The following is a 27,082-nucleotide window of genomic DNA, read 5'->3' as shown; positions in this document are numbered from 1 at the left end:
TCCTCCCCCCAGCACATGTCTGGCCCCCACACACTCATATCTCTCCCCCTCAAACACATGTCTGTCCCCCCAGCACATCTGCCCCCCACTCACTCATCTCTCTCCCCCCAGCACATGTCTGGCCCCCACACTCATGTACCTCGTCTTTTTGATTGTTGCCAGTTAAGTGCTTCACTCCCTTCCATGATCACCAGACACTGCTGCTTGCAGTCAGTACTCCTCATGGCCAGGCCTCATTGGCAGCAGTAGCCAATGCAAGGATGGCTGGGCTCGTTCCACCCACCAAGCCCCCCAAAAAAACGCGATTGACAGCAAAAATCACCCAATAATAAGCAACCCATAAACTGAAAAAAAAAAGTGAATCTCTAGAAAAAAAAAAGCCCAAACTTGCATCAGAGTTGACAGGGCTTGCGCGACACACCTGCACACTGCAGGCGACACACTAACGTGTCCCGACACACAGTTTGGAAAGCTCTGCCCTAGAGAATGACTCGCATATCAAACTGCACCCAACGTGTCTCCTACAATAATATATCAGCACCTCCAGGGTCCGCAAAGTGCGTGAGGCAGAACATAAGAACGTGCCATGCTGGGTCAGACCAAGGGTCCATCAAGCCCAGCATCCTGTTTCCAACAGTGGCCGATCCAGGCCATAAGAACCTGGCAATTACCCAAACAGACAGATCCCAAGCTAGTTTTGCTTACTGATTAAAAGCAGTTTATAGACTTCTCCTCCAGGAACTTATCCAAACCTTTTTTAAAACCCAGTTACACAAACCACATCCTCTGGCAATGAATTCCAGAGCTTAACTGTACACAGAGTAAAAAAGAATTTTGATTTGTTTTAAATGTGCTACTTGCTAACTTCATGGAGTGCCCCCTGGTCCTTCCATTATCTGAGAGAGTAAATAACCGATTCACATTAACTCGTTCAAGTCCTTTCATGATTTTAAAGACCTCCATCATATCCCCCCTCAGCCGTGTCTTCTCCAAGCTGAAAAGTCCTAACCTCTTTAGTCTTTCCTCATAGGGGAGTTGTTCCATCCCCTTTATCATTTTGGTTGCCCTTCTCTGTACCTTCTCCATCGCAATTATATCCTTTTTGAGAAGCGGCGAGCAGACCTGCACACAGTATTCAAGGAGCGGTCTCACCCATCCCCTCCTGAAATCTAATCTAGGACCCCAGAGCCCCACACAATAAGAAAAACCCCCTCTAACCAAAGAAGAGGCGGCATTGGTAGAGAAGACAATGCGCTTCCCTCTCCCAGATCCTGGTCTGTGGTCTTCTCCTTCCCCTTTTATTTCTAATCCTACGCCAGGCTGAATAGAGAGAGAGAAGACCCTTGATGCAGATTTTAATGCAGCTCAGCTCTCTGTAAGGACATCACTAACCACAGCTAAGTAGTTATGCAATAACAAAAGACGTTTTACCTGCAAAGATTTACAAAAATCTAAAAAACTGTGGAGCAACTTGGACCTGGAGCTTGTCATCAGCCTACAGAAGTGTTGTTTTGTGCTGGATGAGCAGTGGTCCCACATATTGAAAGATAAGTTAATGGGCTAATGGGGAACCTTGTGTGTTTGTGAGGCAGCAGGACTGCTCCAAACCCCAGGAGAGGCCTGGGCTCTCTACTCTAAGTGAACCTTGCGCGCCGCGGGCAGGCAAGATGTAGGGGTGCGATACACGCTCGTTTGCAGGTCCTTTAAAAGACCATGTGCTACGGGTTCAGACCCTGCACGCTGGTAATTCTGACCTGCGGAGGGGGCGAATCTCACAGAGGTCTGACTTGGGGGCTACCTGAGGGTTTATCCCAGTGGTCCCCAAACCTGTCCTGGAGGGCCACCAGCCAGTGGGGTTTTTGGGATCTCCACAATGAATATGCATGAGAGAAAATTTGCATGTTATGGAGGCAGTGCATGCAAATTTTCTCTCATGCATATTCATTGAGGAGATCCCGAAAACCCGACTGGCTGGTGGCCCTCCAGGACAGGTTTGGGGACCACTGGTTTATCCCCTACACAGATAGCCACACACAATTACTGGGGTTTATTTATTTATTAGCTTTTTGTTTATGCCGATATTCGTGGGTACATCCTGCCGGTTTACAGTATAACTGATAAAGGGGGGGAAATACAAAAAACCAGGGGGGAAGATAAAAGGAGTGAGCGCAGGGAGGGGAAAAATAACCCGGACAGAGAGAAAATATAGGAACAGTACCTGATGCTGAGCAAGGTACAGAAGTGGAAGAACAACCGAAAAATATTATAAATAACATCACAAATTATACGTTCAAAAAAGGAAAAAATATATATATATACACCGGTATCTACCATCTCTATACAAGAACTGTGTATAATCCACCCATAGCACTAAACCAAAGCTATTTACAATATTCCTATCCATAAGGTAAGTGGTCTAGGAACAGGAGGAGGGGAGGGGGTGACAAGACAGGTTACAGGTAAGGAGGAAAGGGGAGGCGAGTGTAGGATAAAGATAGGGAGCAGGGGGAGAGGAGGGGGCGACAAGACAGGTTACAGGTAAGGAGGAAAGGGGAGGCGAGTGTAGGATAAGAGAGGGGAGCGGGGGGGAGGGGAGGGGGTGACAAGACAGGTTACAGGTAAGGAGGAAAGGGGAGGCGAGTGTAGGATAAAGAGAGGGAGCAGGGGGAGGGGAGGGGGTGACAAGACAGGTTACAGGTAAGGAGGAAAGGGGAGGCGAGTGTAGGATAAAGAGAGGGAGCAGGGGGAGGGGAGGGGGTGACAAGACAGGTTACAGGTAAGGAGGAAAGGGGAGGCGAGTGTAGGATAAAGAGAGGGAGCAGGGGGAGAGGAGGGGGGGGACAAGACAGGTACAGGTAAGGAGGAAGGGGGGGGCGAGTGTAGGATAAAGAGAGGGAGCAGGGGGAGGGGGTGACAAGACAGGTTACAGGTAAGGAGGAAAGGGGAGGCGAGTGTAGGATAAAGATAGGGAGCGGGGGGAGGGGAGGGGGAGGGGGCGACAAGACAGGGTTACAGGTAAGGAGGAAAGGGGAGGCGAGTGTAGGATAAAGAGAGGGAGCAGGGGGAGAGGAGGGGGCGACAAGACAGGTTACAGGTAAGGAGGAAAGGGGAGGCGAGTGTAGGATAAAGAGAGGGAGCGGGGGAGAGGAGAGGGTGACAAGACAGGTTACAGGTAAGGAGGAAAGGGGAGGCGAGTGTAGGATAAAGAGAGGGAGCGGGGGGGGAGGGGGAGGGGGTGACAAGACAGGTTACAGGTAAGGAGGAAAGGGGAGGCGAGTGTAGGATAAAGAGAGGGAGCAGGGGGAGGGGGTGACAAGACAGGTTACAGGTAGGAGGAAAGGGGAGGCGAGTGTAGGATAAAGAGAGGGAGCAGGGGGAGGGGGTGACAAGACAGGTTACAGGTAAGGAGGAAAGGGGAGGCGAGTGTAGGATAAAGATAGGGAGCAGGGGGAGAGGAGGGGGCGACAAGACAGGTTACAGGTAAGGAGGAAAGGGGAGGCGAGTGTAGGATAAAGATAGGGAGCAGGGGGAGAGGAGGGGGCGACAAGACAGGTTACAGGTAAGGAGGAAAGGGGAGGCGAGTGTAGGATAAAGAGAGGGAGCAGGGGGAGGGGAGGGGGCGACAAGACAGGTTACAGGTAAGGAGGAAAGGGGAGGTGAGTGTAGGATAAAGATAGGGAGCAGGAGGAGGGGAGGGGGCGACAAGACAGGTTACAGGTAAGGAGGAAAGGGGAGGCGAGTGTAGGATAAAGAGAGGGAGCAGGAGGAGGGGAGGGGGCGACAAGGCAGGTTACAGGTAAGGAGGAAAGGGGAGGCGAGTGTAGGATAAAGAGAGGGAGCGGGGGGAGGGGGTGACAAGACAGGTTACAGGTAAGGAGGAAAGGGGAGGCGAGTGTAGGATAAAGAGAGGGAGCGGGGGGAGGGGAGGGGGGTGACAAGACAGGTTACAGGTAAGGAGGAAAGGGGAGGCGAGTGTAGGATAAAGATAGGGAGCGGGGGGAGGGGAGGGGGTGACAAGACAGGTTACAGGTAAGGAGGAAAGGGGAGGCGAGTGTAGGATAAAGAGAGGGAGCGGGGGGGGGGGGAGGGGGGTGACAAGACAGGTTACAGGTAAGGAGGAAAGGGGAGGCGAGTGTAGGATAAAGAGAGGGAGCAGGGGGAGGGGAGGGGGCGACAAGACAGGTTACAGGTAAGGAGGAAGGGGAGGCGAGTGTAGGATAAAGATAGGGAGCAGGGGGAGGGGAGGGGGGCGACAAGACAGGTTACAGGTAAGGAGGAAAGGGGAGGCGAGTGTAGGATAAAGATAGGGAGTGGGGGGGAGGGGAGGGGGTGACAAGACAGGTTACAGGTAAGGAGGAAAGGGGAGGCGAGTGTAGGATAAAGAGAGGGAGCAGGGGGAGGGGGTGACAAGACAGGTTACAGGTAAGGAGGAAAGGGGAGGCGAGTGTAGGATAAAGATAGGGAGCGGGGGGGAGGGGAGGGGGTGACAAGACAGGTTACAGGTAAGGAGGAAAGGGGAGGCGAGTGTAGGATAAAGAGAGGGAGCGGGGGGAGGGGAGGGGGTGACAAGACAGGTTACAGGTAAGGAGGAAAGGGGAGGCGAGTGTAGGATAAAGAGAGGGAGCAGGGGGAGAGGAGGGGGGCGACAAGACAGGTTACAGGTAAGGAGGAAAGGGGAGGTGAGTGTAGGATAAAGAGAGGGAGCAGGGGGAGGGGAGGGGGCGACAAGACAGGTTACAGGTAAGGAGGAAAGGGGAGGCGAGTGTAGGATAAAGAGAGGGAGCAGGAGGAGGGGAGGGGGCGACAAGACAGGTTACAGGTAAGGAGGAAAGGGGAGGCGAGTGTAGGATAAAGAGAGGGAGCGGGGGGAGGGGAGGGGGCGACAAGACAGGTTACAGGTAAGGAGGAAAGGGGAGGCGAGTGTAGGATAAAGAGAGGGAGCGGGGGGAGGGGAGGGGGCGACAAGACAGGTTACAGGTAAGGAGGAAAGGGGAGGCGAGTGTAGGATAAAGAGAGGGAGCGGGGGGAGGGGAGGGGGTGACAAGACAGGTTACAGGTAAGGAGGAAAGGGGAGGCGAGTGTAGGATAAAGATAGGGAGCAGGGGGAGAGGAGGGGGGTGACAAGACAGGTTACAGGTAAGGAGGAAAGGGGAGGCGAGTGTAGGATAAAGAGAGGGAGCGGGGGGAGGGGAGGGGGTGACAAGACAGGTTACAGGTAAGGAGGAAAGGGGAGGCGAGTGTAGGATAAAGAGAGGGAGCGGGGGGAGGGGGCGACAAGACAGGTTACAGGTAAGGAGGAAAGGGGAGGTGAGTGTAGGATAAAGAGAGGGAGCGGGGGCACTAGGTGGGATCCGAGTCAGGGTAGGGCAGTTTGAAGAGCCTCGTCTTGACCCCTTTTCCTAAGTTTCCGGGTGCAAGGTTCTGCTCGGAGCTCAGGTGGGGATCCAGAGGGTGGGGCCTGCGATGGACAGGGCTCTTCCTCTGGTGGAAGTGTGGTGTGTGATTTTAAGGGTGGGGGGTGTAGAGGGTCCCTGTGAGAGCGGTTCCGGTAGGACGAGTGGAGGATCGGAAGCGGAGCGGCTCTACGAGCCAGGAGCGATTGTGGTTGTGCAGGGAGTTGTGAATAATGGTGAGGGTTTTGTATCTGATGCGGGAGGAGATGGGAAGCCAATGGCGCTCTGTAAGAATGGGGGCGACGGGCTCGGCTTTGCGGACGTTTGAGAGGATTCGGGCCATGGCGTTCTGTAACATTTGCAGGGGTATAACTGTCGAGTAGTGGAGGCCTAGAAGTAAGGAATTGCAGTGATCCATTTTTTAAAGCATTCTCGCTCGTAGGACTGGGCGGAGGTCTTGAGCGTGCAGCAGAGGTTGGAGGTTTTTTTTGGAGGATGTGGAGCTTGTACAAACCTCCCTTTATCATCGTGTTGATGTGGTTTTTGAAGTGTAGTTGTTGGTCTAGGGAGACACCGAGATCTCGCACGAAGCAGGGAAGAGCACACGAGGGGAGGGGGAGGTCGCAAGCCGTGTGGGGCAGGTGTTCCGGGTGATTCGACATGAGGAGGAGTTCGGTTTTAGAGGAGTTTAAAGCAAGCTGGAGGTTGGACAGGAGGGTGTTAATGGCGGCGAGGCAAGTTTCCCAAAACTTGAGGGATTGGGTGAGAGACTCTTGAATGGGGAGGAGGATTTGGACGTCGTCAGCAAGGTCGGAGAGGAGATGCAGAGGGGTAGCAGGTATATAAATAAAGAGTGTGGAGGATAGGGAGGAGCCCTGAGGCAAGCCTTGTGCAAGGGGGAATGAGCGATGAGTCGGAATTTGCAATTCTCACCGCGTAGCCTCTATTGTTGAGGTAAGAGGAGAACAAGTGGAGGGCGGTGCCTGAGATGCCAATCTCAGTTAGGCGGGTGAGGAGGATTTTATGACTGATAGTGTCAAAGGCTGACGATACGTCAAGGAGGGCCAGGATAAAGGATTTTCCGTGGTCCATGCCCTTGAGGAGGGTGTCAGTGAGTGAGAGTAAGAGGCCTTCCATGTTGCAAACCTTACGGAAGCCGAATTGAGAAGGGTGGAGGATGTTATGATCTTCCAGATAGTCGGAAAGCTGGGAGCTGACTAATTTTCCATAATTTTGGATATGTAGGGAAGGTTAGATATAGGGATTATACCTGGGACTTGAACCCAGGAGTTTATCCCCTACACAAAGAGCCACACACACTTACTGGGATTATACCTGGAGGCTTGAACCCACGATCTTATCCCCTATACAAAATTACTAGGATTATACCTGGGGGCTTGAACCCAGGGGCTTATCCCCTACACAAATAGCCACACACAATTACTGGGATAATACTGGGGGCTTGAACCCAGGATCTTATCCCCTACACAAATAGCCACACACAATTACTGGGATAATACTGGGGGCTTGGACCCAGGAGTTTATCCCTTACATAAATAGCCGCACCCAATTACTGGGATTATACCTGGGGGCTTGAACCCAGGAGCTAATTCTCAAGACAAATAGCCACAAGCAATTACTGGGACTATACCTGGGGGCTTGAACCCAGGAGCTTATCCCCTGCACAAATAGCCACACGCAATTACTGGGATTATACCTGGGGGCTTGTACCCAGGATCTTATTCCCTACACACAATTACTGGGACTATACCTGGGGGCTTGAACCCAGGAGCTTATTCCCTACACACAATTACTGGGACTATACCTGGGGGCTTGAACCCAGGAGCTTATCCCCTGCACAAATAGCCACACACAATTACTGGGATTATACCTGGGGGCTTGTACCCAGGATCTTATTCCCTACACACAATTACTGGGACTATACCTGGGGGCTTGAACCCAGGAGCTTATCCCCTGCACAAATAGCCACACGCAATTACTGGGATTATACCTGGGGGCTTCATCACAGGAGCTTATCCCCTGCACAAATAGCCACACGCAATTACTGGGATTATACCTGGGGGCTTGAACCCAGGGGCTTATCCCTTTCACAAAATTACTAGGATTATACCTGGGGGCTTGGACCCAGGAGCTTATCCCCTACACAAAGAGCCACACACAATTACTGGGATTATACCTGGGAGCTTGAACCCAGGATCCTATCCCCTACACAAATAGTCACACACAATTACTGGGATAATACTGGGGGCTTGGACCCAGGAGTTTATCCCTTACATAAATAGCCGCACCCAATTACTGGGATTATACCTGGGGGCTTGAACCCACGATCTTATCCCCTACACAAAGAGCCACACACAATTACTGGGATAATACTGGGGGCTTGAACCCAGGATCTTATCCCCTACACAAATAGCCACACACAATTACTGGGATAATACTGGGGGCTTGGACCCAGGAGTTTATCCCTTACATAAATAGCCGCACCCAATTACTGGGATTATACCTGGGGGCTTGAACCCACGATCTTATCCCCTACACAAAGAGCCACACACAATTACTGGGATAATACTGGGGGCTTGAACCCAGGATCTTATCCCCTACACAAATAGCCACACACAATTACTGGGATAATACTGGGGGCTTGGACCCAGGAGTTTATCCCTTACATAAATAGCCGCACCCAATTACTGGGATTATACCTGGGGGCTTGAACCCAGGAGCTAATTCTCAAGACAAATAGCCACAAGCAATTACTGGGATTATACCTGGGGGCTTGAACCCAGGATCTTATCCCCTACACAAAATTACTAGGATTATACCTGGGGGCTTGAACCCAGGAGCTTATCCCCTACACAAAATTACTGGGATTATACCTGGGGGCTTGAACCCAGGAGCTAATTCTCAAGACAAATAGCCACAAGCAATTACTGGGATTATACCTGGGGGCTTGAACCCACGATCTTATCCCCTACACAAAGAGCCACACACAATTACTGGGATAATACTGGGGGCTTGAACCCATGATCTTATCCCCTACACAAATAGCCACACACAATTACTGGGATAATACTGGGGGCTTGGACCCAGGAGTTTATCCCTTACATAAATAGCCGCACCCAATTACTGGGATTATACCTGGGGGCTTGAACCCACGATCTTATCCCCTACACAAAGAGCCACACACAATTACTGGGATAATACTGGGGGCTTGAACCCAGGATCTTATCCCCTACACAAATAGCCACACACAATTACTGGGATAATACTGGGGGCTTGGACCCAGGAGTTTATCCCTTACATAAATAGCCGCACCCAATTACTGGGATTATACCTGGGGGCTTGAACCCAGGAGCTAATTCTCAAGACAAATAGCCACAAGCAATTACTGGGATTATACCTGGGGGCTTGAACCCAGGATCTTATCCCCTACACAAAATTACTAGGATTATACCTGGGGGCTTGAACCCAGGAGCTTATCCCCTACACAAAATTACTGGGATTATACCTGGGGGCTTGAACCCCTGGTCTTATCCCCTACACAAAGAGCCACACACAATTACTGGGATTATACCTGGGGGCTTGAACCCAGGAGTTTATCCCCTGCACAAATAGCCACACACAATTACTGGGATTATACCTGGGGGCTTGAACCCAGGAGCTAATTCTCAAGACAAATAGCCACAAGCAATTACTGGGACTATACCTGGGGGCTTGAACCCGGGGTCTTATCCCCTACACAAAGAGTCACACACATGTACTAGGATTATATCTGGGGGCTTGAACCCAGGAGTTTATCCCCTGCACAAATAGCCACACACAATTACTGGGATTATACCTGGGGGCTTGGACCCAGGAGCTTATCCCCTACACAAAGAGCCACACACAATTACTGGGATAATACTGGGGGCTTGAACCCAGGATCTTATCCCCTACACAAATAGCCACACACAATTACTGGGATAATACTGGGGGCTTGGACCCAGGAGTTTATCCCTTACATAAATAGCCGCACCCAATTACTGGGATTATACCTGGGGGCTTGAACCCAGGAGCTAATTCTCAAGACAAATAGCCACAAGCAATTACTGGGACTATACCTGGGGGCTTGAACCCAGGAGCTTATCCCCTGCACAAATAGCCCCACACAATTACTGGGATTATACCTGGGGGCTTGAACCCAGGAGCTTATCCCCTGCACAAATAGCCACACACAATTACTGGGATTATACCTGGGGGCTTGAACCCAGGATCTTATCCCCTACACAAATAGCCACACACAATTACTGGGATTATACCTGGGGGCTTGGACCCAGGAGCTTATCCCCTACACAAAGAGCCACACACAATTACTGGGATAATACTGGGGGCTTGAACCCAGGATCTTATCCCCTACACAAATAGCCACACACAATTACTGGGATTATACTGGAGGCTTGAACCCAGGATCTTATCCCCTACACAAATAGCCACACACAATTACTGGGATAATACTGGGGGCTTGAAGCCAGGAGCTTATCCCCTGCACAAATAGCCCCACACAATTACTGGGATTATACCTGGGGGCTTGAACCCAGGAACTTATCCCCTGCACAAATAGCCACACGCAATTACTGGGATTATACCTGGGGGCTTGAACCCAGGAGCTTATCCCCTGCACAAATAGCCACACACAATTACTGGGATTATACCTGGGGGCTTGAACCCAGGATCTTATCCCCTACACAAATAGCCACACACAATTACTGGGATTATACCTGGGGGCTTGGACCCAGGAGCTTATCCCCTACACAAAGAGCCACACACAATTACTGGGATAATACTGGGGGCTTGAACCCAGGATCTTATCCCCTACACAAATAGCCACACACAATTACTGGGATTATACTGGAGGCTTGAACCCAGGATCTTATCCCCTACACAAATATCCACACACAATTACTGGGATAATACTGGGGGCTTGGACCCAGGAGTTTATCCCTTACATAAATAGCCGCACCCAATTACTGGGATTATACCTGGGGGCTTGAACCCAGGAGCTAATTCTCAAGACAAATAGCCACAAGCAATTACTGGGACTATACCTGGGGGCTTGAACCCAGGAGCTTATCCCCTGCACAAATAGCCACACACAATTACTGGGATTATACCTGGGGGCTTGAACCCAGGAGCTTATCCCCTGCACAAATAGCCACACGCAATTACTGGGATTATACCTGGGGGCTTCATCACAGGAGCTTATCCCCTGCACAAATAGCCACACGCAATTACTGGGATTATACCTGGGGGCTTCATCACAGGAGCTTATCCCCTGCACAAATAGCCACACGCAATTACTGGGATTATACCTGGGGGCTTGAACCCAGGGGCTTATCCCCTGCACAAATAGCCACACGCAATTACTGGGATTATACCTGGGGGCTTGAACCCAGGGGCTTATCCCTTTCACAAAATTACTAGGATTATACCTGGGGGCTTGGACCCAGGAGCTTATCCCCTACACAAAGAGCCACACACAATTACTGGGATTATACCTGGGAGCTTGAACCCAGGAGCTTATCCCCTGCACAAATAGCCACACGCAATTACTGGGATTATACCTGGGGGCTTCATCACAGGAGCTTATCCCCTGCACAAATAGCCACACGCAATTACTGGGATTATACCTGGGGGCTTCATCACAGGAGCTTATCCCCTGCACAAATAGCCACACGCAATTACTGGGATTATACCTGGGGGCTTGAACCCAGGGGCTTATCCCTTTCACAAAATTACTAGGATTATACCTGGGGGCTTGGACCCAGGAGCTTATCCCCTACACAAAGAGCCACACACAATTACTGGGATTATACCTGGGAGCTTGAACCCAGGATCCTATCCCCTACACAAATAGTCACACACAATTACTGGGATAATACTGGGGGCTTGGACCCAGGAGTTTATCCCTTACATAAATAGCCGCACCCAATTACTGGGATTATACCTGGGGGCTTGAACCCAGGAGCTAATTCTCAAGACAAATAGCCACAAGCAATTACTGGGATTATATCTGGGGGCTTGTACCCAGGATCTTATTCCCTACACACAATTACTGGGATTATACCTGGGGGCTTGAACCCAGGAGCTTATCCCCTACACTATTAGCCAGACACAATTACTGGGATTATAACCGGGGGCTTGAACCTAGGAGCTAATTCCCAACACAAATAGCCACAAGCAATTACTGGGACTATACCTGGGGGCTTGAACCCAGGAGCTTATCTCCTAGACAAATAGCCACACACAATAACTGGGATTATACCTGGGGGCTTGAACCCAGGAGCTTATTCCCTATACAAATAGCCACCCACAATTACTGGGATTATACCTGGGGGCTTGAACCCAGGAGTTTATCCCCTACACAAATAGCCACACACAATTACTGGGATTATACCTGGGGGCTTGAACCCAGGAGCTTATCCCCTATACAAATAGCCACACACAATTACTGGGATTATACCTGGGGGCTTGAACCCAGGAGTTTATCCCCTACACACAATTACTGGGATTATACCTGGGAGCTTGAACCCATGAGTTTATCCCCTGCACACAATTACTGGGATTATACCTGGGGGCTTGAACCCAGGAGTTTATCCCCTACACACAATTACTGGGATTATACCTGGGGGCTTGAACCCAGGAGCTTATTCCCAAATAAAGAGCCACACACAAACTTTTATTCAGTACATCACGGTTCCAGGTATTTAGGAAAGAGAGTTTGAGCAATAGGAGGATAGAACAAATAAAATCAGATTACACAGAAGTAGTAATGGTAGATAACAATTGCTACATAGATATAACAAGCTTACATTTCCAAAGGATCAGCCATACCATCTCGTCCAGGGCTTTCTCTCCTTATACACTACAAACACTTGTGAAAGCAACGGCATTCCCTCCCTCTGAATTATCAGATATCAGGCAGAGCTGTGCAGCCTTCATTCTCTCTCTCAGGCTTTAGTATAAGTTAATTGCTAATGTGCTCATCATAGACTTAGTGGAATAACTAAACAAACATACTCTTGACTGTTCGTAAACATTTCACAGTGCAAGACAGTAAACAGGAGTTCACTCAGATGTTGGCTTGTGGCCTTCAAACTAGTTTGTGTCTAGTGAACATGCCATACTCTGAATCCATACAGCCTAACCTCTATATATACATTCTCAGCAAAAGGAACCAAAAAAATGACTCCAACACCATGGACCAGGACATAAGCAAATTCCGCAAGAGGCCAGATGAACTCTAACAGCCTAAAAACATCTGTTCTCGGATCCTCTTCCTTCCTGAAGATAATGACTATATATATTCACTATCTTCTCCAGGAACCACCGGAGGAGAGGTCTGCTCGGTAAGGCTGGAGAAGGGTCAAAAAGCATCCCGGCAGACTCTTCATCATCCAACCACTGTGGTACACACATCCAACTTACATTGTGAGCCCTATGGGGATAGGGAAATGCCTACAGTACCAGAATGTAATCCACTCTGAAGCGCCGAAAAGAAATCAAATAAGTAAGAAGACGAAGAGGAATGTGATCAAGGAGGGATCTTGGTGATCTGATGGCGAGAGGACTGGTGAGAACTGCGACCCAACTGATTCCACCTCCGAATCAGAAGGGGTGATGCCCTGAGGGAAGGGAATTAGCCGTCATGTCACGTAGGCTCACTCCAGCTGGTGAAGATACTTAGGGGTCTCCTTCCTCTCTCCCTCGGGTGTTGCATGTTACCAGGGGTCTCCCTCCTCTCTCCCTCAGGGATCGCACCTTAGGGGTCTCCCTCCTCTCTCCCTCAGGGATCGCACCTTAGGGGTCTCCCTCCTCTCACCATCAGGGATCGCACCTTAGGGGTCTCCTTCCTCTCTCCCTCGGGTGTTGCATGTTACCAGGGGTCTCCCCTCCTCTCTCCCTCAGGGATCGCACCTTAGGGGTCTCCTTCCTCTCTCCCTCGGGTGATGCATGTTTCCAGGGGTCTCCCTCCTCTCTCCCTCAGGGATCGCACCTTAGGGGTCTCCCTCCTCTCTCCCTCAGGGATCGCACCTTAGGGGTCTCCCTCCTCTCTCCCTCAGGGATCGCACCTTAGGGGTCTCCTTCCTCTCTCCCTCAGGGATCACACCTTAGGGGTCTCCTTCCTCTCTCCCTCGGGTGCTGCATGTTAGTAGGGGTCTCCTTCCTTTCTTCCTCGGGTGTTGCATGTTATCAGGGGTCTCCTTCCTCTCTCCCTCGGGTGTTGCATGTTACCAGGGTTCTCCCTCCTCTCTCCCTCAGGTGATGCATGTTACCAGGAGTCTCCCTCCTCTCTCCCTCGGGTGATGCATGTTACCAGGGTCTCCCTCCTCTCTCCCTCGGGTGCTGCATGTTACCAGGGGTCTCCCCTCCTCTCTCCCTCGGGTGTTGCATGTTACCAGGGGTCTCCCCTCCTCTCTCCCTCGGGTGTTGCATGTTACCAGGGGTCTCCCCTCCTCTCTCCCTCAGGGATCGCACCTTAGGGGTCTCCCTCCTCTCTCCCTCAGGGATCGCACCTTAGGGGTCTCCCTCCTCTCACCATCAGGGATCGCACCTTAGGGGTCTCCTTCCTCTCTCCCTCAGGGATCGCACCTTAGGGGTCTCCTTCCTCTCTCCCTCGGGTGCTGCATGTTAGTAGGGGTCTCCTTCCTTTCTTCCTCGGGTGTTGCATGTTATCAGGGGTCTCCTTCCTCTCTCCCTCGGGTGTTGCATGTTACCAGGGTTCTCCCTCCTCTCTCCCTCAGGTGATGCATGTTACCAGGAGTCTCCCTCCTCTCTCCCCTCGGGTGATGCATGTTAGTAGGGGTCTCCTTCCTTTCTTCCTCGGGTGTTGCATGTTATCAGGGGTCTCCTTCCTCTCTCCCTCGGGTGTTGCATGTTACCAGGGGTCTCCCTCCTCTCTCCCTCAGGTGATGCATGTTACCAGGGGTCTCCCTCCTCTCTCCCTTGTGTGTTGATTGTTACCAGGGGTCTCCCTCCTCTCACCATCAGGGATCGCACCTTAGGGGTCTCCTTCCTCTCTCCCTCGGGTGTTGCATGTTCCCAGGGGTCTCCCTCCTCTCTCCCTCGGGTGATGCATGTTACCAGGGTCTCCCTCCTCTCTCCCTCGGGTGATGCATGTTACCAGGGTCTCCCTCCTCTCTCCCTCGGGTGTTGCATGTTCCCAGGGGTCTCCCTCCTCTCTCCCTCGGGTGATGCATGTTACCAGGGTCTCCCTCCTCTCTCCCTCGGGTGTTGCATGTTACCAGGGGTCTCCCTCCTCTCACCCTCAGGGATCGCACCTTAGGGGTCTCCTTCCTTTCTTCCTCGGGTGTTGCATGTTACCAGGGGTCTCCCTCCTCTCACCATCAGGGATCGCACCTTAGGGGTCTCCTTCCTTTCTTCCTCGGGTGTTGCATGTTACCAGGGGTCTCCCTCCTCTCTCCCTCGGGTGTTGCATGTTACCAGGGGTCTCCCTCCTCTCTCCCTCAGGGATCGCACCTTAGGGGTCTCCTTCCTTTCTTCCTCGGGTGTTGCATGTTACCAGGGGTCTCCCTCCTCTCTCCCTCGGGTGTTGCATGTTACCAGGGGTCTCCCTCCTCTCACCCTCAGGGATCGCACCTTAGGGGTCTCCTTCCTCTCTCCCTCAGGGATCGCACCTTAGGGGTCTCCTTCCTCTCTCCCTCGGGTGTTGCATGTTACCAGGGGTCTCCCTCGGGTGTTGCATGTTACCAGGGGTCTCCCTCCTCTCACCCTCAGGGATCACACCTTAGGGGTCTCCCTCCTCTCACCATCAGGGATCGCACCTTAGGGGTCTCCTTCCTTTCTTCCTCGGGTGTTGCATGTTACCAGGGGTCTCCCTCCTCTCTCCCTCGGGTGTTGCATGTTACCAGGGGTCTCCCTCCTCTCACCCTCAGGGATCACACCTTAGGGGTCTCCCTCCTCTCACCATCAGGGATCGCACCTTAGGGGTCTCCTTCCTCTCTCCCTCGGGTGTTGCATGTTACCAGGGGTCTCCCTCCTCTCACCATCAGGGATCGCACCTTAGGGGTCTCCTTCCTCTCTCCCTCAGGTGATGCATGTTACCAGGGGTCTCCCTCCTCTCACCATCAGGGATCGCACCTTAGGGGTCTCCTTCCTCTCTCCCTCGGGTGTTGCATGTTACCAGGGGTCTCCCTCCTCTCACCATCAGGGATCGCACCTTAGGGGTTTCCTTCCTCTCTCCCTCGGGTGTTGCATGTTACCAGGGGTCTCCCTCCTCTCACCATCAGGGATCGCACCTTAGGGGTCTCCTTCCTTTCTTCCTCAGGTGATGCATGTTACAAGGGGTCTCCCTCGGGTGTTGCATGTTACTAGGGGTCTCCCTCCTCTCTCCCCTCGGGTGATGCATGTTAGTAGGGGTCTCCCTCAGGGATCGCACCTTAGGGGTCTCCCTCCTCTCTCCCCTCAGGTGATGCATGTTAGTAGGGGTCTCCCTCCTCTCTCCCCTCAGGTGATGCATGTTACCAGGAATCTCCCTCCTCTCTCCCCTCGGGTGATGCATGTTAGTAGGGGTCTCCCTCCTCTCTCCCCTCGGGTGTTGCATGTTACCAGGGGTCTCCCTCCTCTCTCCCCTCAGGTGATGCATGTTACCAGGAATCTCCCTCCTCTCTCCCCTCAGGTGATGCATGTTACCAGGAATCTCCCTCCTCTCTCCCCTCAGGTGATGCATGTTAGTAGGGGTCTCCCTCCTCTCTCCCCTCGGGTGTTGCATGTTACCAGGGGTCTCCCTCCTCTCTCCCCTCAGGTGATGCATGTTATCAGGGGTCTCCCTCCTCTCTCCCCTCAGGTGATGCATGTTAGTAGGGGTCTCCCTCCTCTCTCCCCTCGGGTGTTGCATGTTACCAGGGGTCTCCCTCCTCTCTCCCCTCAGGTGATGCATGTTACCAGGAATCTCCCTCCTCTCTCCCCTCAGGTGATGCATGTTAGTAGGGGTCTCCCTCCTCTCTCCCCTCGGGTGTTGCATGTTACCAGGGGTCTCCCTCCTCTCTCCCCTCAGGTGATGCATGTTATCAGGGGTCTCCTTCCTCTCTCCCTCGGGTGTTGCATGTTACCAGGGGTCTCCCTCCTCTCTCCCCTCAGGTGATGCATGTTACCAGGAATCTCCCTCCTCTCTCCCTCGGGTGTTGCATGTTACTAGGGGACTCCTTCCTCTCTCTCCCTCGGGTGTTGCATGTTACTAGGGGTCTCCTTCCTTTCTTCCTCAGGTGATGCATGTTACCAGGGGTCTCCCTCCTCTCACCATCAGGGATCACACCTTAGGGGTCTCCCTCCTCTATCGGTTAATGCACGTTACCGGAGGTTTCTCACCAGTATTATGCATACGGGCAAGGCTGCTCTCTCCTCACCTCCTGCCAGTTTTATCCCGAGCGCAGGACTCTCATACTCACTTCGGTTCTTCTTACTGAGTTTCCGTATTCTCTATGACGCTAGCGGACTTCCGGATTATTTGTCGAGACGGCTGTGCTGTAGACTCTCTGGTCGAGTTTCCGCGCTCTCTATGATTCGGAAGTCGTTCCGGTCCTCCGCGCTGCTGAGGACTCTCTGGCTGGGATGCCTCGCTCTCTATGATTCGGAAGTCGTTCCGGCCCTCCGCGCTGCTGTGGACTCTCTGGCTGGCATGCCTCGCTCTCTATGATTCGGAAGAAGGTTCCGGTCCTCCGCGCTGCTGTGGACTCTCTGGCTGGCATGCCTCGCTCTCTATGATTTGGGAGGTGTCTCTGATTATTTCCCTTTAGGCATGAATAATTGGGAAGGATGGAGAGATTCGTTGCTATTGTAGACGCTCTTATCGAGTTTTCTGGCGCTCTGTGACCCTTTGAGGAATTTCTGCCTTCTACTACCAAAGAACATAGTGTAATGATAGTAGAATAGTGCAATCTTAAGAGACAGCAATAGTAACCTGTGGCCATTGTCCAGACATCTGCCTGATGGGTCCCCTGCGTGGCCTGCCAGACAGAGCCGGATCTGAGAGCCCCTGCATTTCCGCTAGGGCTTCTAGTTATTACACAACTTGTGCTGACCCTTTACTACTGCTACTTAACACTTCCATAGCGCTATTTGATGTACAAAGCACTGTAGAATAAACATAAAAGACAGTCCCTACTCCATGAAGCTTACAGTCGGGCTGATACAGCAAAGTGCGCTCCAGTGGAGTGCACTGTTAGCCTGGGTTAAACTAATAGCACCCGCAATATTTATTTATTTATTTATTTATTTAAGGTTTTTATATACCGGCATTAGTATGCAAACATCATGCCGGTTTACATTGGAACTAAAAAGGAGGAAAGGAAATACAATGAACAGGGGTATTGGGAGGGGGCATAGCATAGGCTGCAGAGGAGATAAAGGCAAGGAAGCGGACAGTAAACTGTGATGAACTATGTACAGTATGGAGTATAACTATAAATACATTATAAATATGCAAATACATATTGATTTATTGATTTATTGATTTTAATTTTTTTTATATACCGGAATTCCTGTATGCAATACAAATCAATCCGGTTTACAAGTAACGAAAAGGTTGCCCTGGTCTGGGAGGTTAGACCTGGGTTTTTTTTACATAGAACATTGAACAATAACAATCAACCATTGAACATTATTACAAGGAACATTGAAAGTAACAATAATATTTAACAAATTTAACAAATAACCTTATTCGTGTATTGAATAGTATGTGTGTGTTCACCTTTTTACAAGGAACTTTAGTAGCGACTATGGTCTGCAGTAAACGGTTATATAAAGGTGAATAATGACTGTTAAATAGACATGCTAATAAGCAAGTACGGTATGAAATTAAGTGTCAAGGTGTTAGTGACACCCTGCAATGGTTGGATTTGAAAGTCAGGATGGGCCTATTAGACATTCCCGCGCGATACAGAAAGCAAAATGTGCAGCAAAGCCGCACATTTTACTTTAAAAAATTAACGCCTGCCCAAAGGCAGGCTCTAATTTCAGCCTGCACCGGGGAAGTGTACAGAAAAGCAGAATAAACTGCTTTTCTGTACACCCTCTGACTTAATATCATAGCGATATTAAGTCTGAGGTCCAAAAAAAAAAAAAAATGTTAAATGTGCCCAAGGGTCGGAAGATAGACACTCAATTATGCCAGCATCCGTTTTCCAAACCCGTGGCTGTCAGCGGGCTCGAGAACCGACGCCGGCAAAATTGAGCGTCGGCTGTCAAACCTGCTGACAGCCGCCGCTTCTATCAAAAAGGAGGCGCTAGGGACGCACTAGTGTCCCTAGCGCCTCCTTTTACCGCGGGCCCTCATTTGAATAATTTGTTTTACTAAATCGGGCGCGCGACAGGAGAGCGGGTGCTCGCCCGCTCTCCCGCGCTTCTTTCTGTATCGGCATGAGTGTAATCAAGACAAACACTGGGCAAAAGAGATTTGGGAATTTAATTTATTAATACAATGGTTAAAACTTAATGAGCTGCAAGTGGGACAATCAGGTTAAGATTTAAAAGTAGCCTCAAAAAGGTGGGTTTTTAGACAGGATTTAAATAAGACGAGAGGGAGAATGATGCTCCAGTTCTAGAAGTCTATTCTAAGCATACAGTGCAGCCAGATTGGAAGCAAGAGCTGGGAACTGGCAGCAGAGGAGTGCACGAGGGGGGCTGTAGAAAGAGATGATACCTACAGTACCGAATGTAACTCACCTTCAGCTACGATGAAAAGACATGTACAAAATAAAAAGATAAGAGAGGGGAGGTAGTAAGGAGCTGTAGAGTGAAGGCTCTTGCAGGTGAGTTACTTCATCTGTATGCAGGAACTGATAGTGAGCGAATATAAGGCCTGGTTTACTAAGCATTTTCTCCCATTCTGTGTCTATGGGAAAAATGCTTAGTAAATGACCCCCGTGGTAACTTGAGAAGAGGGGTTATTTGGGTGAACTAACTGGCAAAAGATAAGTCACCCAGCTGAATTTTAGATGTGGAGAGAAATGGCTTCTTGGGAGACCTGAGAGGAGCAGGTTGCAATAGTGTTAAGTGGAAGGTGTTGAGAGAGTGGAAAGGGTACTGGTGGTGTACTCAGAAAAGAAGGTTGGTTACGGAGAAAGAAACAGCACATTTTAGCAGTGTTTTGGATATGTGCAGAGAAGGCGAGAGAAGAGCTGAAAGTGATTCCAAGATTACGGGCCGATGGGACTGGGAGGATGACCGTGTTATCCAGAGAAACAAGGAACAGGGGAGGTTGGCTTGGGGGTAAAGAGAAGGAGCTCTGCCATGTTGAGTTTACGCTGGTAGAGAGGGTCATCTAGGCAGCAATTCCAGATAAGCAGGCTGAGGCTGAATTTCTGATGAAATTTCTGGTGTCTATAGAGGGAGATCTGGGAATCATCAGCATAAAGATGGTATTGAGAGGCATGAGAGAAAATCAGAGCACTATTTGGATTTTCAGAAGGCGTTTGACAAAGTCCCTTATGAGAGGCTTCTAAGAAAACTAAAAAGTCAAGGGATAGGAAGCGATGTCCTTTCATGGATTACAAACTGGCTAAAAGACAGGAAACAGAGAGTAGGATTAAATGGACAATTTTCTCAGTGGAAAAGGGTAAACAGTGGAGTGCCTCAGGGATCTGTACTTGGACCGGTGCTTTTCAATATATACATAAATGATCTGGAAAGGAATACGAGTGAGGTTATCAAATTTGCTGACGAGGTCAGAGTATCAAGGAGTAGGTGATGATCAGCAATGTAAAAGCAGCAGCTAGGTCAAGGAGGATGAGGATTGAGGAAAGACCTTTAGTTTTAGCCATAAACGGTCATTGGAGACTTTGGCAAGGGCTGTTTCTGTGGAATGCAGAGGGCAAAAACCAGACTGGAGTGGATCAAGAATGGCTTGAGATGTAAGAAAGTCAAGACAGCGGTGGTGAGCAGCACATTCAAGTAGTTTGGAAGCAAAAGAGAGGCGGGAGATGGGATGATAGTTGTTAGGACAGGTAGGATCCAGTGAAGTATTTTGAGGAGTAGTGAGATCGTAGCACGTTTGAAGGCAGTAGAAACAGGAGCAGTGGAAAGTGATGGATTGAGGATGTGACGGATGGAAGGAATGACTGCAGTGGAGACAGAGCTGAAGAGCTGCATGGGAATGGGAAAACGAGCAGTTTCGTCCACTGTGGTTTGGAAAAAGAGGAAAGAGAGACAAAACCCATGAGTAGGGTAGAGGAAAGAAGGGGGGCAGAGGGAGGTAGAGGTGACCTGGTTGAGTTCTAAACTAATTATCAGCTCGATCCAGTAAAGTCCGTGGGAGAGCGGACTAACGCCCGCTCTCCCGGCGCGCGCACCGGCCCCTCGCCGGTGCGCGCGATCCAGTATTTAAATTAGGCGACGCGGTGTAAACGAGGAAAAAGAGGCGCTAGGGACACTAGCGCGTCCCTAGCGCCTCCTTTTGGCCTGGAGCGGCGGCTGTCAGCGGGTTTGACAGCCGACGCTCAATTTTGCCGGCGTCGGTTCTCGAGCCCGCTGACAGCCACGGGCTCGGAAACCGGACGCCGGCAAAATTGAGCGTCCGGTTTTCGGCCCGCGCTCAATTTTGCCGGCGTTTTTTTATTTTTTTTTTTACTTTTTTTTTACTTTTGGGGACCTCCAACTTAATATCGCTATGATATTAAGTCGGAGGGTGCACAGAAAAGCAGTTTTTACTGCTTTTCTGTGCACTTCCCTGGCGCCGGAAGAAATTGGCGCCGACCCTTGGGCGGCGCCAATTTCTTAGAGTAAAATGTGCGGCTTGGCTGCACATTTTACTTACAGGATCGCTCAGGAATACCTAATAGGGCCATCAACATGCATTTGCATGTTGAGGGCGCTATTAGGTGCCGCGGGTGGGCCGCGTGTTTTCCTCCCCTTACTGAATAAGGGGTAAGGGAAAACACGCGTCCAGAGCAGGGTGACAGTGCGCTCCGACGGAGCACACTTTACTGGATCGACCTGTATGTGAACCTTGTCACAGAAGTAATCAGCCATAGACTGGGCAGAGCGACGGGGAGCATGGAGGGGAAGGTAGTGTCAGGAGGAAATTGAATGTGGCAAAGAGACCGGGAGAGTTGGATGCAGGTTTGTCACATAGACATAACAGCCTTGCTTTGCAAGTGCAATAACAGATTGGAATGAATTAAATGTATGAAATCTACATGGGCAGGGGATTTTAGCGAGAAGCATTCTGAATATTCACCTCTCCTGGGAGAGGATGGGAGGGTGATTAATGAGTTCTCATGTCCATAGGTATTGGAGCTCTCCTGGGAGAGGGTGCGAGGGGCAGAGCTGGGGATGGGATAGTGATTACTTTGTAATGGGACGAGGTGGGGCAGTGCTGTGGGTGGGAGGGTGATTAATGGGAACTAGAGCTCTCCTGGGAGTGGGTAGGAGGGTGATTACTAGGTATTGGGGCAGTGCTGGGGGTGGGAGGGTGATTAGTGGGTACTGGGATGGGGTGGGGGCAGTGCTGGGGGTGGGAGGGTGATTAGTGGGTGATGGGGTGGGGGCAGTGCTGGGGGTGATTTGTGGGTACTAGATCTCTCTCTGAGCGGGGCAGTAATGCGCCTGGGGCTGCTCTCTGCTTATTTTCTCGCACTTGGAAGCGGCTGGGCTCGGATGCATGTCAGAGGGCTGATGTTACTCCCGCTTCCTGTGATACTGGCTCGTGCCGTCGCTATGGCGACCGCCGCTGTAAGTTCGGGCACGCAGGGACTGGTGGGGGGGAGGACGCTTCCCGCCAGGCCGCGCGCTGCATCCGGGGCTCTGCGCAGGGTGCGTGCGCAGCTGGACCAGTTGCGGAGCCGAAGAGACGTCACAAGATGGCGGCGGCCATGAGGGGCTGAGCAGTGTGGCCTGCGTAGCGCCTCTGATTCCGGCCGAGCGTTCGCCGAGGCCGCCGGCGGAGGGGGGAAGCAGAGCTGCGGCGCCCGTCCGCCCGAGGGGAGAGCGCTCCGAGGGCAGGCGGAGGCCCCGGCCATGGAGATGCACGGGGCAGGCGGCAGTAACGTGCCGGCTTTTCTCACCAAGCTGTGGACGCTGGTGGAGGATCCCGACACGGACTCGCTGATATGCTGGAGCCCGGTGAGAGCTGCGGGGGAAGGCGAGGCCTGCTCGTCTGATTAGAGCCGAGGAGGGGGAGGGGGGGATGTTCCTGGAGCGGGGGCGTGGCTGCGGCGTTCTCGGACCAGGCGGAGGCCCGGGATGCACATTATCCCTAAGTCTTATCAGTGCTGTGTGATACCAGAGGATCCTGTAGGGGGAGGGGGTTGGATATTATCCCTAAGTGTTATCAGTGCTGTGTGATGCCAGAGGATCCTGTAGGGGGAGGGGGTTGGATATTATCCCTAAGTCTTATCAGTGCTGTGTGATACCAGAGGATCCTGTAGCGGGAGGGGGTTGGATATTATCCCTAAGTCTTATCAGTGCTGTGTGATACCAGAGGATCCTGTAGGGGGAGGGGGTTGGATATTATCCCTAAGTCTTATCAGTGCTGTGTGATACCAGAGGATCCTGTAGCGGGAGGGGGTTGGATATTATCCCTAAGTGTTATCAGTGCTGTGTGATACCAGAGGATCCTGTAGGGGGAGGGGGTTGGATATTATCCCTAAGTCTTATCAGTGCTGTGTGATGCCAGAGGATCCTGTAGGGGGAGGGGGTTGGATATTATCCCTAAGTCTTATCAGTGCTGTGTGATGCCAGAGGATCCTGTAGGGGGAGGGGGTTGGATATTATCCCTAAGTCTTATCAGTGCTGTGTGATGCCAGAGGATCCTGTAGGGGGAGGGGGTTGGATATTATCCCTAAGTCTTATCAGTGCTGTGTGATGCCAGAGGATCCTGTAGGGGGAGGGGGTTGGATATTATCCCTAAGTCTTATCAGTGCTGTGTGATGCCAGAGGATCCTGTAGGGGGAGGGGGTTGGATATTATCCCTAAGTGTTATCAGTGCTGTGTGATGCCAGAGGATCCTGTAGGGGGAGGGGGTTGGATATTATCCCTAAGTGTTATCAGTGCTGTGTGATACCAGAGGATCCTGTAGGGGGAGGGGGTTGGATATTATCCCTAAGTCTTATCAGTGCTGTGTGATACCAGAGGATCCTGTAGGGGGAGGGGGTTGGATATTATCCCTAAGTGTTATCAGTGCTGTGTGATGCCAGAGGATCCTGTAGCGGGAGGGGGTTGGATATTATCCCTAAGTGTTATCAGTGCTGTCTGATGCCAGAGGATCCTGTAGGGGGAGGGGGTTGGATATTATCCCTAAGTGTTATCAGTGCTGTGTGATGCCAGAGGATCCTGTAGGGGGAGGGGGTTGGATATTATCCCTAAGTGTTATCAGTGCTGTGTTATGCCAGAGGATCCTGTAGGGGGAGGGGGGTTTGATATTATCCCTAAGGGTTATCAGTGCTGTGTGATACCAGAGGATCCTGTAGGGGGAGGGGGTTGGATATTATCCCTAAGGGTTATCAGTGCTGTGTGATGCCAGAGGATCCTGTAGGGGGAGGGGGTTGGATATTATCCCTAAGTCTTATCAGTGCTGTGTGATGCCAGAGGATCCTGTAGGGGGAGGGGGTTGGATATTATCCCTAAGTCTTATCAGTGCTGTGTGATGCCAGAGGATCCTGTAGGGGGAGGGGGTTGGATATTATCCCTAAGTGTTATCAGTGCTGTGTGATTCCAGAGGATCCTGTAGGGGGAGGGGGTTGGATATTATCCCTAAGGGTTATCAGTGCTGTGTGATACCAGAGGATCCTGTAGGGGGAGGGGGTTGGATATTATCCCTAAGTGTTATCAGTGCTGTGTGATACCAGAGGATCCTGTAGGGGGAGGGGGTTGGATATTATCCCTAAGTGTTATCAGTGCTGTGTGATGCCAGAGGATCCTGTAGGGGGAGGGGGTTGGATATTATCCCTAAGTGTTATCAGTGCTTTGTGATGCCAGAGGATCCTGTAGGGGGAGGGGGTTGGATATTATCCCTAAGTGTTATCAGTGCTCTGTGATACCAGAGGATCCTGTAGCGGGAGGGGGTTGGATATTATCCCTAAGTGTTATCAGTGCTGTGTGATACCAGAGGATCCTGTAGGGGGAGGGGGTTGGATATTATTCCTAAGTGTTATCACTGCTGTGTGATACCAGAGGATCCTGTAGGGGGAGGGGGTTGGATATTATCCCTAAGTGTTATCAGTGCTGTGTGATGCCAGAGGATCCTGTAGCGGGAGGGGGTTGGATATTATCCCTAAGTGTTATCAGTGCTGTGTGATGCCAGAGGATCCTGTAGGGGGAGGGGGTTGGATATTATCCCTAAGTGTTATCAGTGCTCTGTGATACCAGAGGATCCTGTAGCGGGAGGGGGTTGGATATTATCCCTAAGTGTTATCAGTGCTGTGTGATGCCAGAGGATCCTGTAGGGGGAGGGGGTTGGATATTATCCCTAAGGGTTATCAGTGCTGTGTGATACCAGAGGATCCCGTAGTGGGAGGGGTCACAGTGTTATGCATGGGTGGGGGATGGATATGATCCCTCAGGATTAGTAGTGCTATTTGTCTGTGTGTGATACTAGAGGCTCCTGTAGGGGGAGGGGGGTCACAGTGTTATCCCTGGGTGGGTGTTGGATATGATCCCTCAGGGTTATCAGTGCTGTGTGATACCAGAGGATCCTGTAGGGAGAGGAGTCACAGTGTTATACATGGGTGGGGGTTGGATCTTATTCTTCAGATTATCAGTGCTGTGTGTGATACCAGAGGATCCTGTAGGGAGAGGAGTCACAGTGTTATGCATGGGTGGGTGTTGGATATTATCCCTCAGGATTAGCAGTTCTATGTGTGATACTAGAGGCTCCTGTAGGGGGAGGGGTCACAGTGTTATGCATGGGTGGGGGTTGGATATTATCCCTCACGGTTATTAGTGCTATGTGTCTGTGTGTGTTACTAGAGGCTCCTGTAAGGGGAGGGGTCTCAGTGTTATCCCTGGGTGGGGGTTAGATATTTCTCAGGGTTATCAGTGCTGTGTGATTCCAGAGGCTCCTGTAGGAGGAGGGGTCTCAGTGTTATCCCTGGGTGGGGGGTTAGATATCTCTCAGGGTTATCAGTGCTGTGTGATTCCAGAGGCTCCTGTAGGAGGAGGGGTCTCAGTGTTATCCCTGGGTGGGGGTTAGATATCTCTCAGGGTTATCAGTGCTGTGTGATTCCAGAGGCTCCTGTAGGAGGAGGGGTCTCAGTGTTATCCCTGGGTGGGGGTTAGATATCTCTCAGGGTTATCAGTGCTGTGTGATTCCAGAGGCTCCTGTAGGAGGAGGAGTCACAGTGTTATCCCTGGGTGGGAGTTGGATATTATCTCTAAGGGTTATCAGTGCTATGTGTCTGTGTGTGATACTAGAGACTGCTGTAGGGGAAGGGGTCTCAGTGTTATGCCTGAGTGGGGGTTGGATATTATCTCCCAGAGTTATTGGAGATGTGTGTGTGATGCTAGAGGATTCTGTAGGCGGAGGGGTCACAGTGTTATGCCTGTGTTGATGGCTGGATATTATCTCTCAGGGTTATCACTGCTGTGTGTGATACTAGAGGATACTGTAGACGAGATGAAACATGTTGGGGAGTCTATTTGCTGAGATTCTTCTTTGCCATCAGCACTGCATGGTTAGAGGGAAGGTATCTTTGAAGGATACTAATGAAACAGTAGAGTTAGGGCACCCAACAGAGGTTTCAATAAAAGCAAACTTTAGTCCATGAGGAAACAGCATCAGTGACTCATTGGTCTAGGGGTATGATTCTCGCTTCGGGTGCGAGAGTCCTGGGTTCAACTCCCAGATGAGCCCTTCCCTTTACCAGGGTGCAGCCTCTGCAGTAGTGCTTCAAACCTCCACCTGGTGAAGGGAGTAGTAAATCAGGCACTAGTCAAGCTTACTAATACATTTAAAGGACGTTAGACACATTCCTACTCCCATAGCAACCTAAAACTTAACTAGGAACTGATCAAAATTGAGATGAAGGCAGCAGTCCAGCAGCAAGAGGGGGGCTTCCCAGTCTTTTGCATCGAGTGTCACATGTATGATTTTTTACCCACCGGTGAGAAGTTGTACATGTGCATGCGATGCAAAGAGCTCCTGGCTCTCAGAGAACGAGTCCGATCTCTGGAGGCTAGAGTGGCAGACCTGGAGGAGCTGAGGCAGACAGAGAGGTATATAGATGAGACCTTCAGGGACATAGTAGTCCAGTCCCAACTTCAGACTGGCAGCCCTGGTGCTGCCTTGGAGGAAGAAAGTCTCATGATGGGAGAGCATCAACCAGGTGCAGCAGGAAAGGATCCTGTAGCAAGGACCTGCTCTCCAGGTGATGCATTGTCCTTTCGCACTGAGGATATCTCCCCAAGGCCTACTGCCCAGGAGGGAAGGGTTAGGTCGGCCGTCATAGTTGGTGATTCGATTATTAGGAATGTAGATAGCTGGGTGGCTGGTGGGCGTGAGGATCGCCTGGTAACTTGCCTACCTGGAGCAAAGGTGGCGGGCCTCACGCGTCACCTAGATAGGATTTTAGACAGTGCTGGGGAGGAGCCGGCTGTCGTGGTACATGTGGGCACCAACGACATAGGAAAATGTGGGAGGGAGGTTCTGGAAGCCAAATTTAGGCTCTTAGGTAGAAAGCTTA

The 27,082-nt window shown here is 51.1% G+C and overlaps 2 protein-coding genes and 1 non-coding gene across 3 annotated transcripts in view; 2 read left to right on the top strand and 1 right to left on the bottom strand.

The window, feature by feature from the left end:
• The window catches only part of MROH1 (maestro heat like repeat family member 1), a gene marked incomplete in the record, with an annotated part of 402,473 nt that extends 385,579 nt beyond the window's left edge, over window positions 1-16,894 (bottom strand). Inside the window, 1 exon segment of the mRNA XM_029592292.1 lies at window positions 16,776-16,894.
• A 5,330-nt stretch (window positions 16,895-22,224) lies between these two features.
• HSF1 (heat shock transcription factor 1) overlaps window positions 22,225-27,082 on the top strand; it is a 160,421-nt gene continuing 155,563 nt past the window's right edge. Inside the window, exon 1 of the mRNA XM_029592291.1 lies at window positions 22,225-22,526. Within this exon, the coding sequence (XP_029448151.1) occupies window positions 22,422-22,526 (105 nt within the window). The 5' untranslated portion in view covers window positions 22,225-22,421. The remainder of the gene's footprint in view (window positions 22,527-27,082) is intronic.
• Window positions 26,183-26,253, top strand: TRNAP-CGG. The gene has a single exon. It is a non-coding gene; the product is annotated as a tRNA-Pro (tRNA).

The sequence above is a fragment of the Rhinatrema bivittatum genome, chromosome 2 (assembly GCF_901001135.1).
Source record: "Rhinatrema bivittatum chromosome 2, aRhiBiv1.1, whole genome shotgun sequence".
Classification (NCBI taxonomy): domain Eukaryota; kingdom Metazoa; phylum Chordata; class Amphibia; order Gymnophiona; family Rhinatrematidae; genus Rhinatrema; species Rhinatrema bivittatum.
Note: the sequence above shows the minus strand (reverse complement) of the source record. Positions and strands in the feature narration are given on the sequence as shown.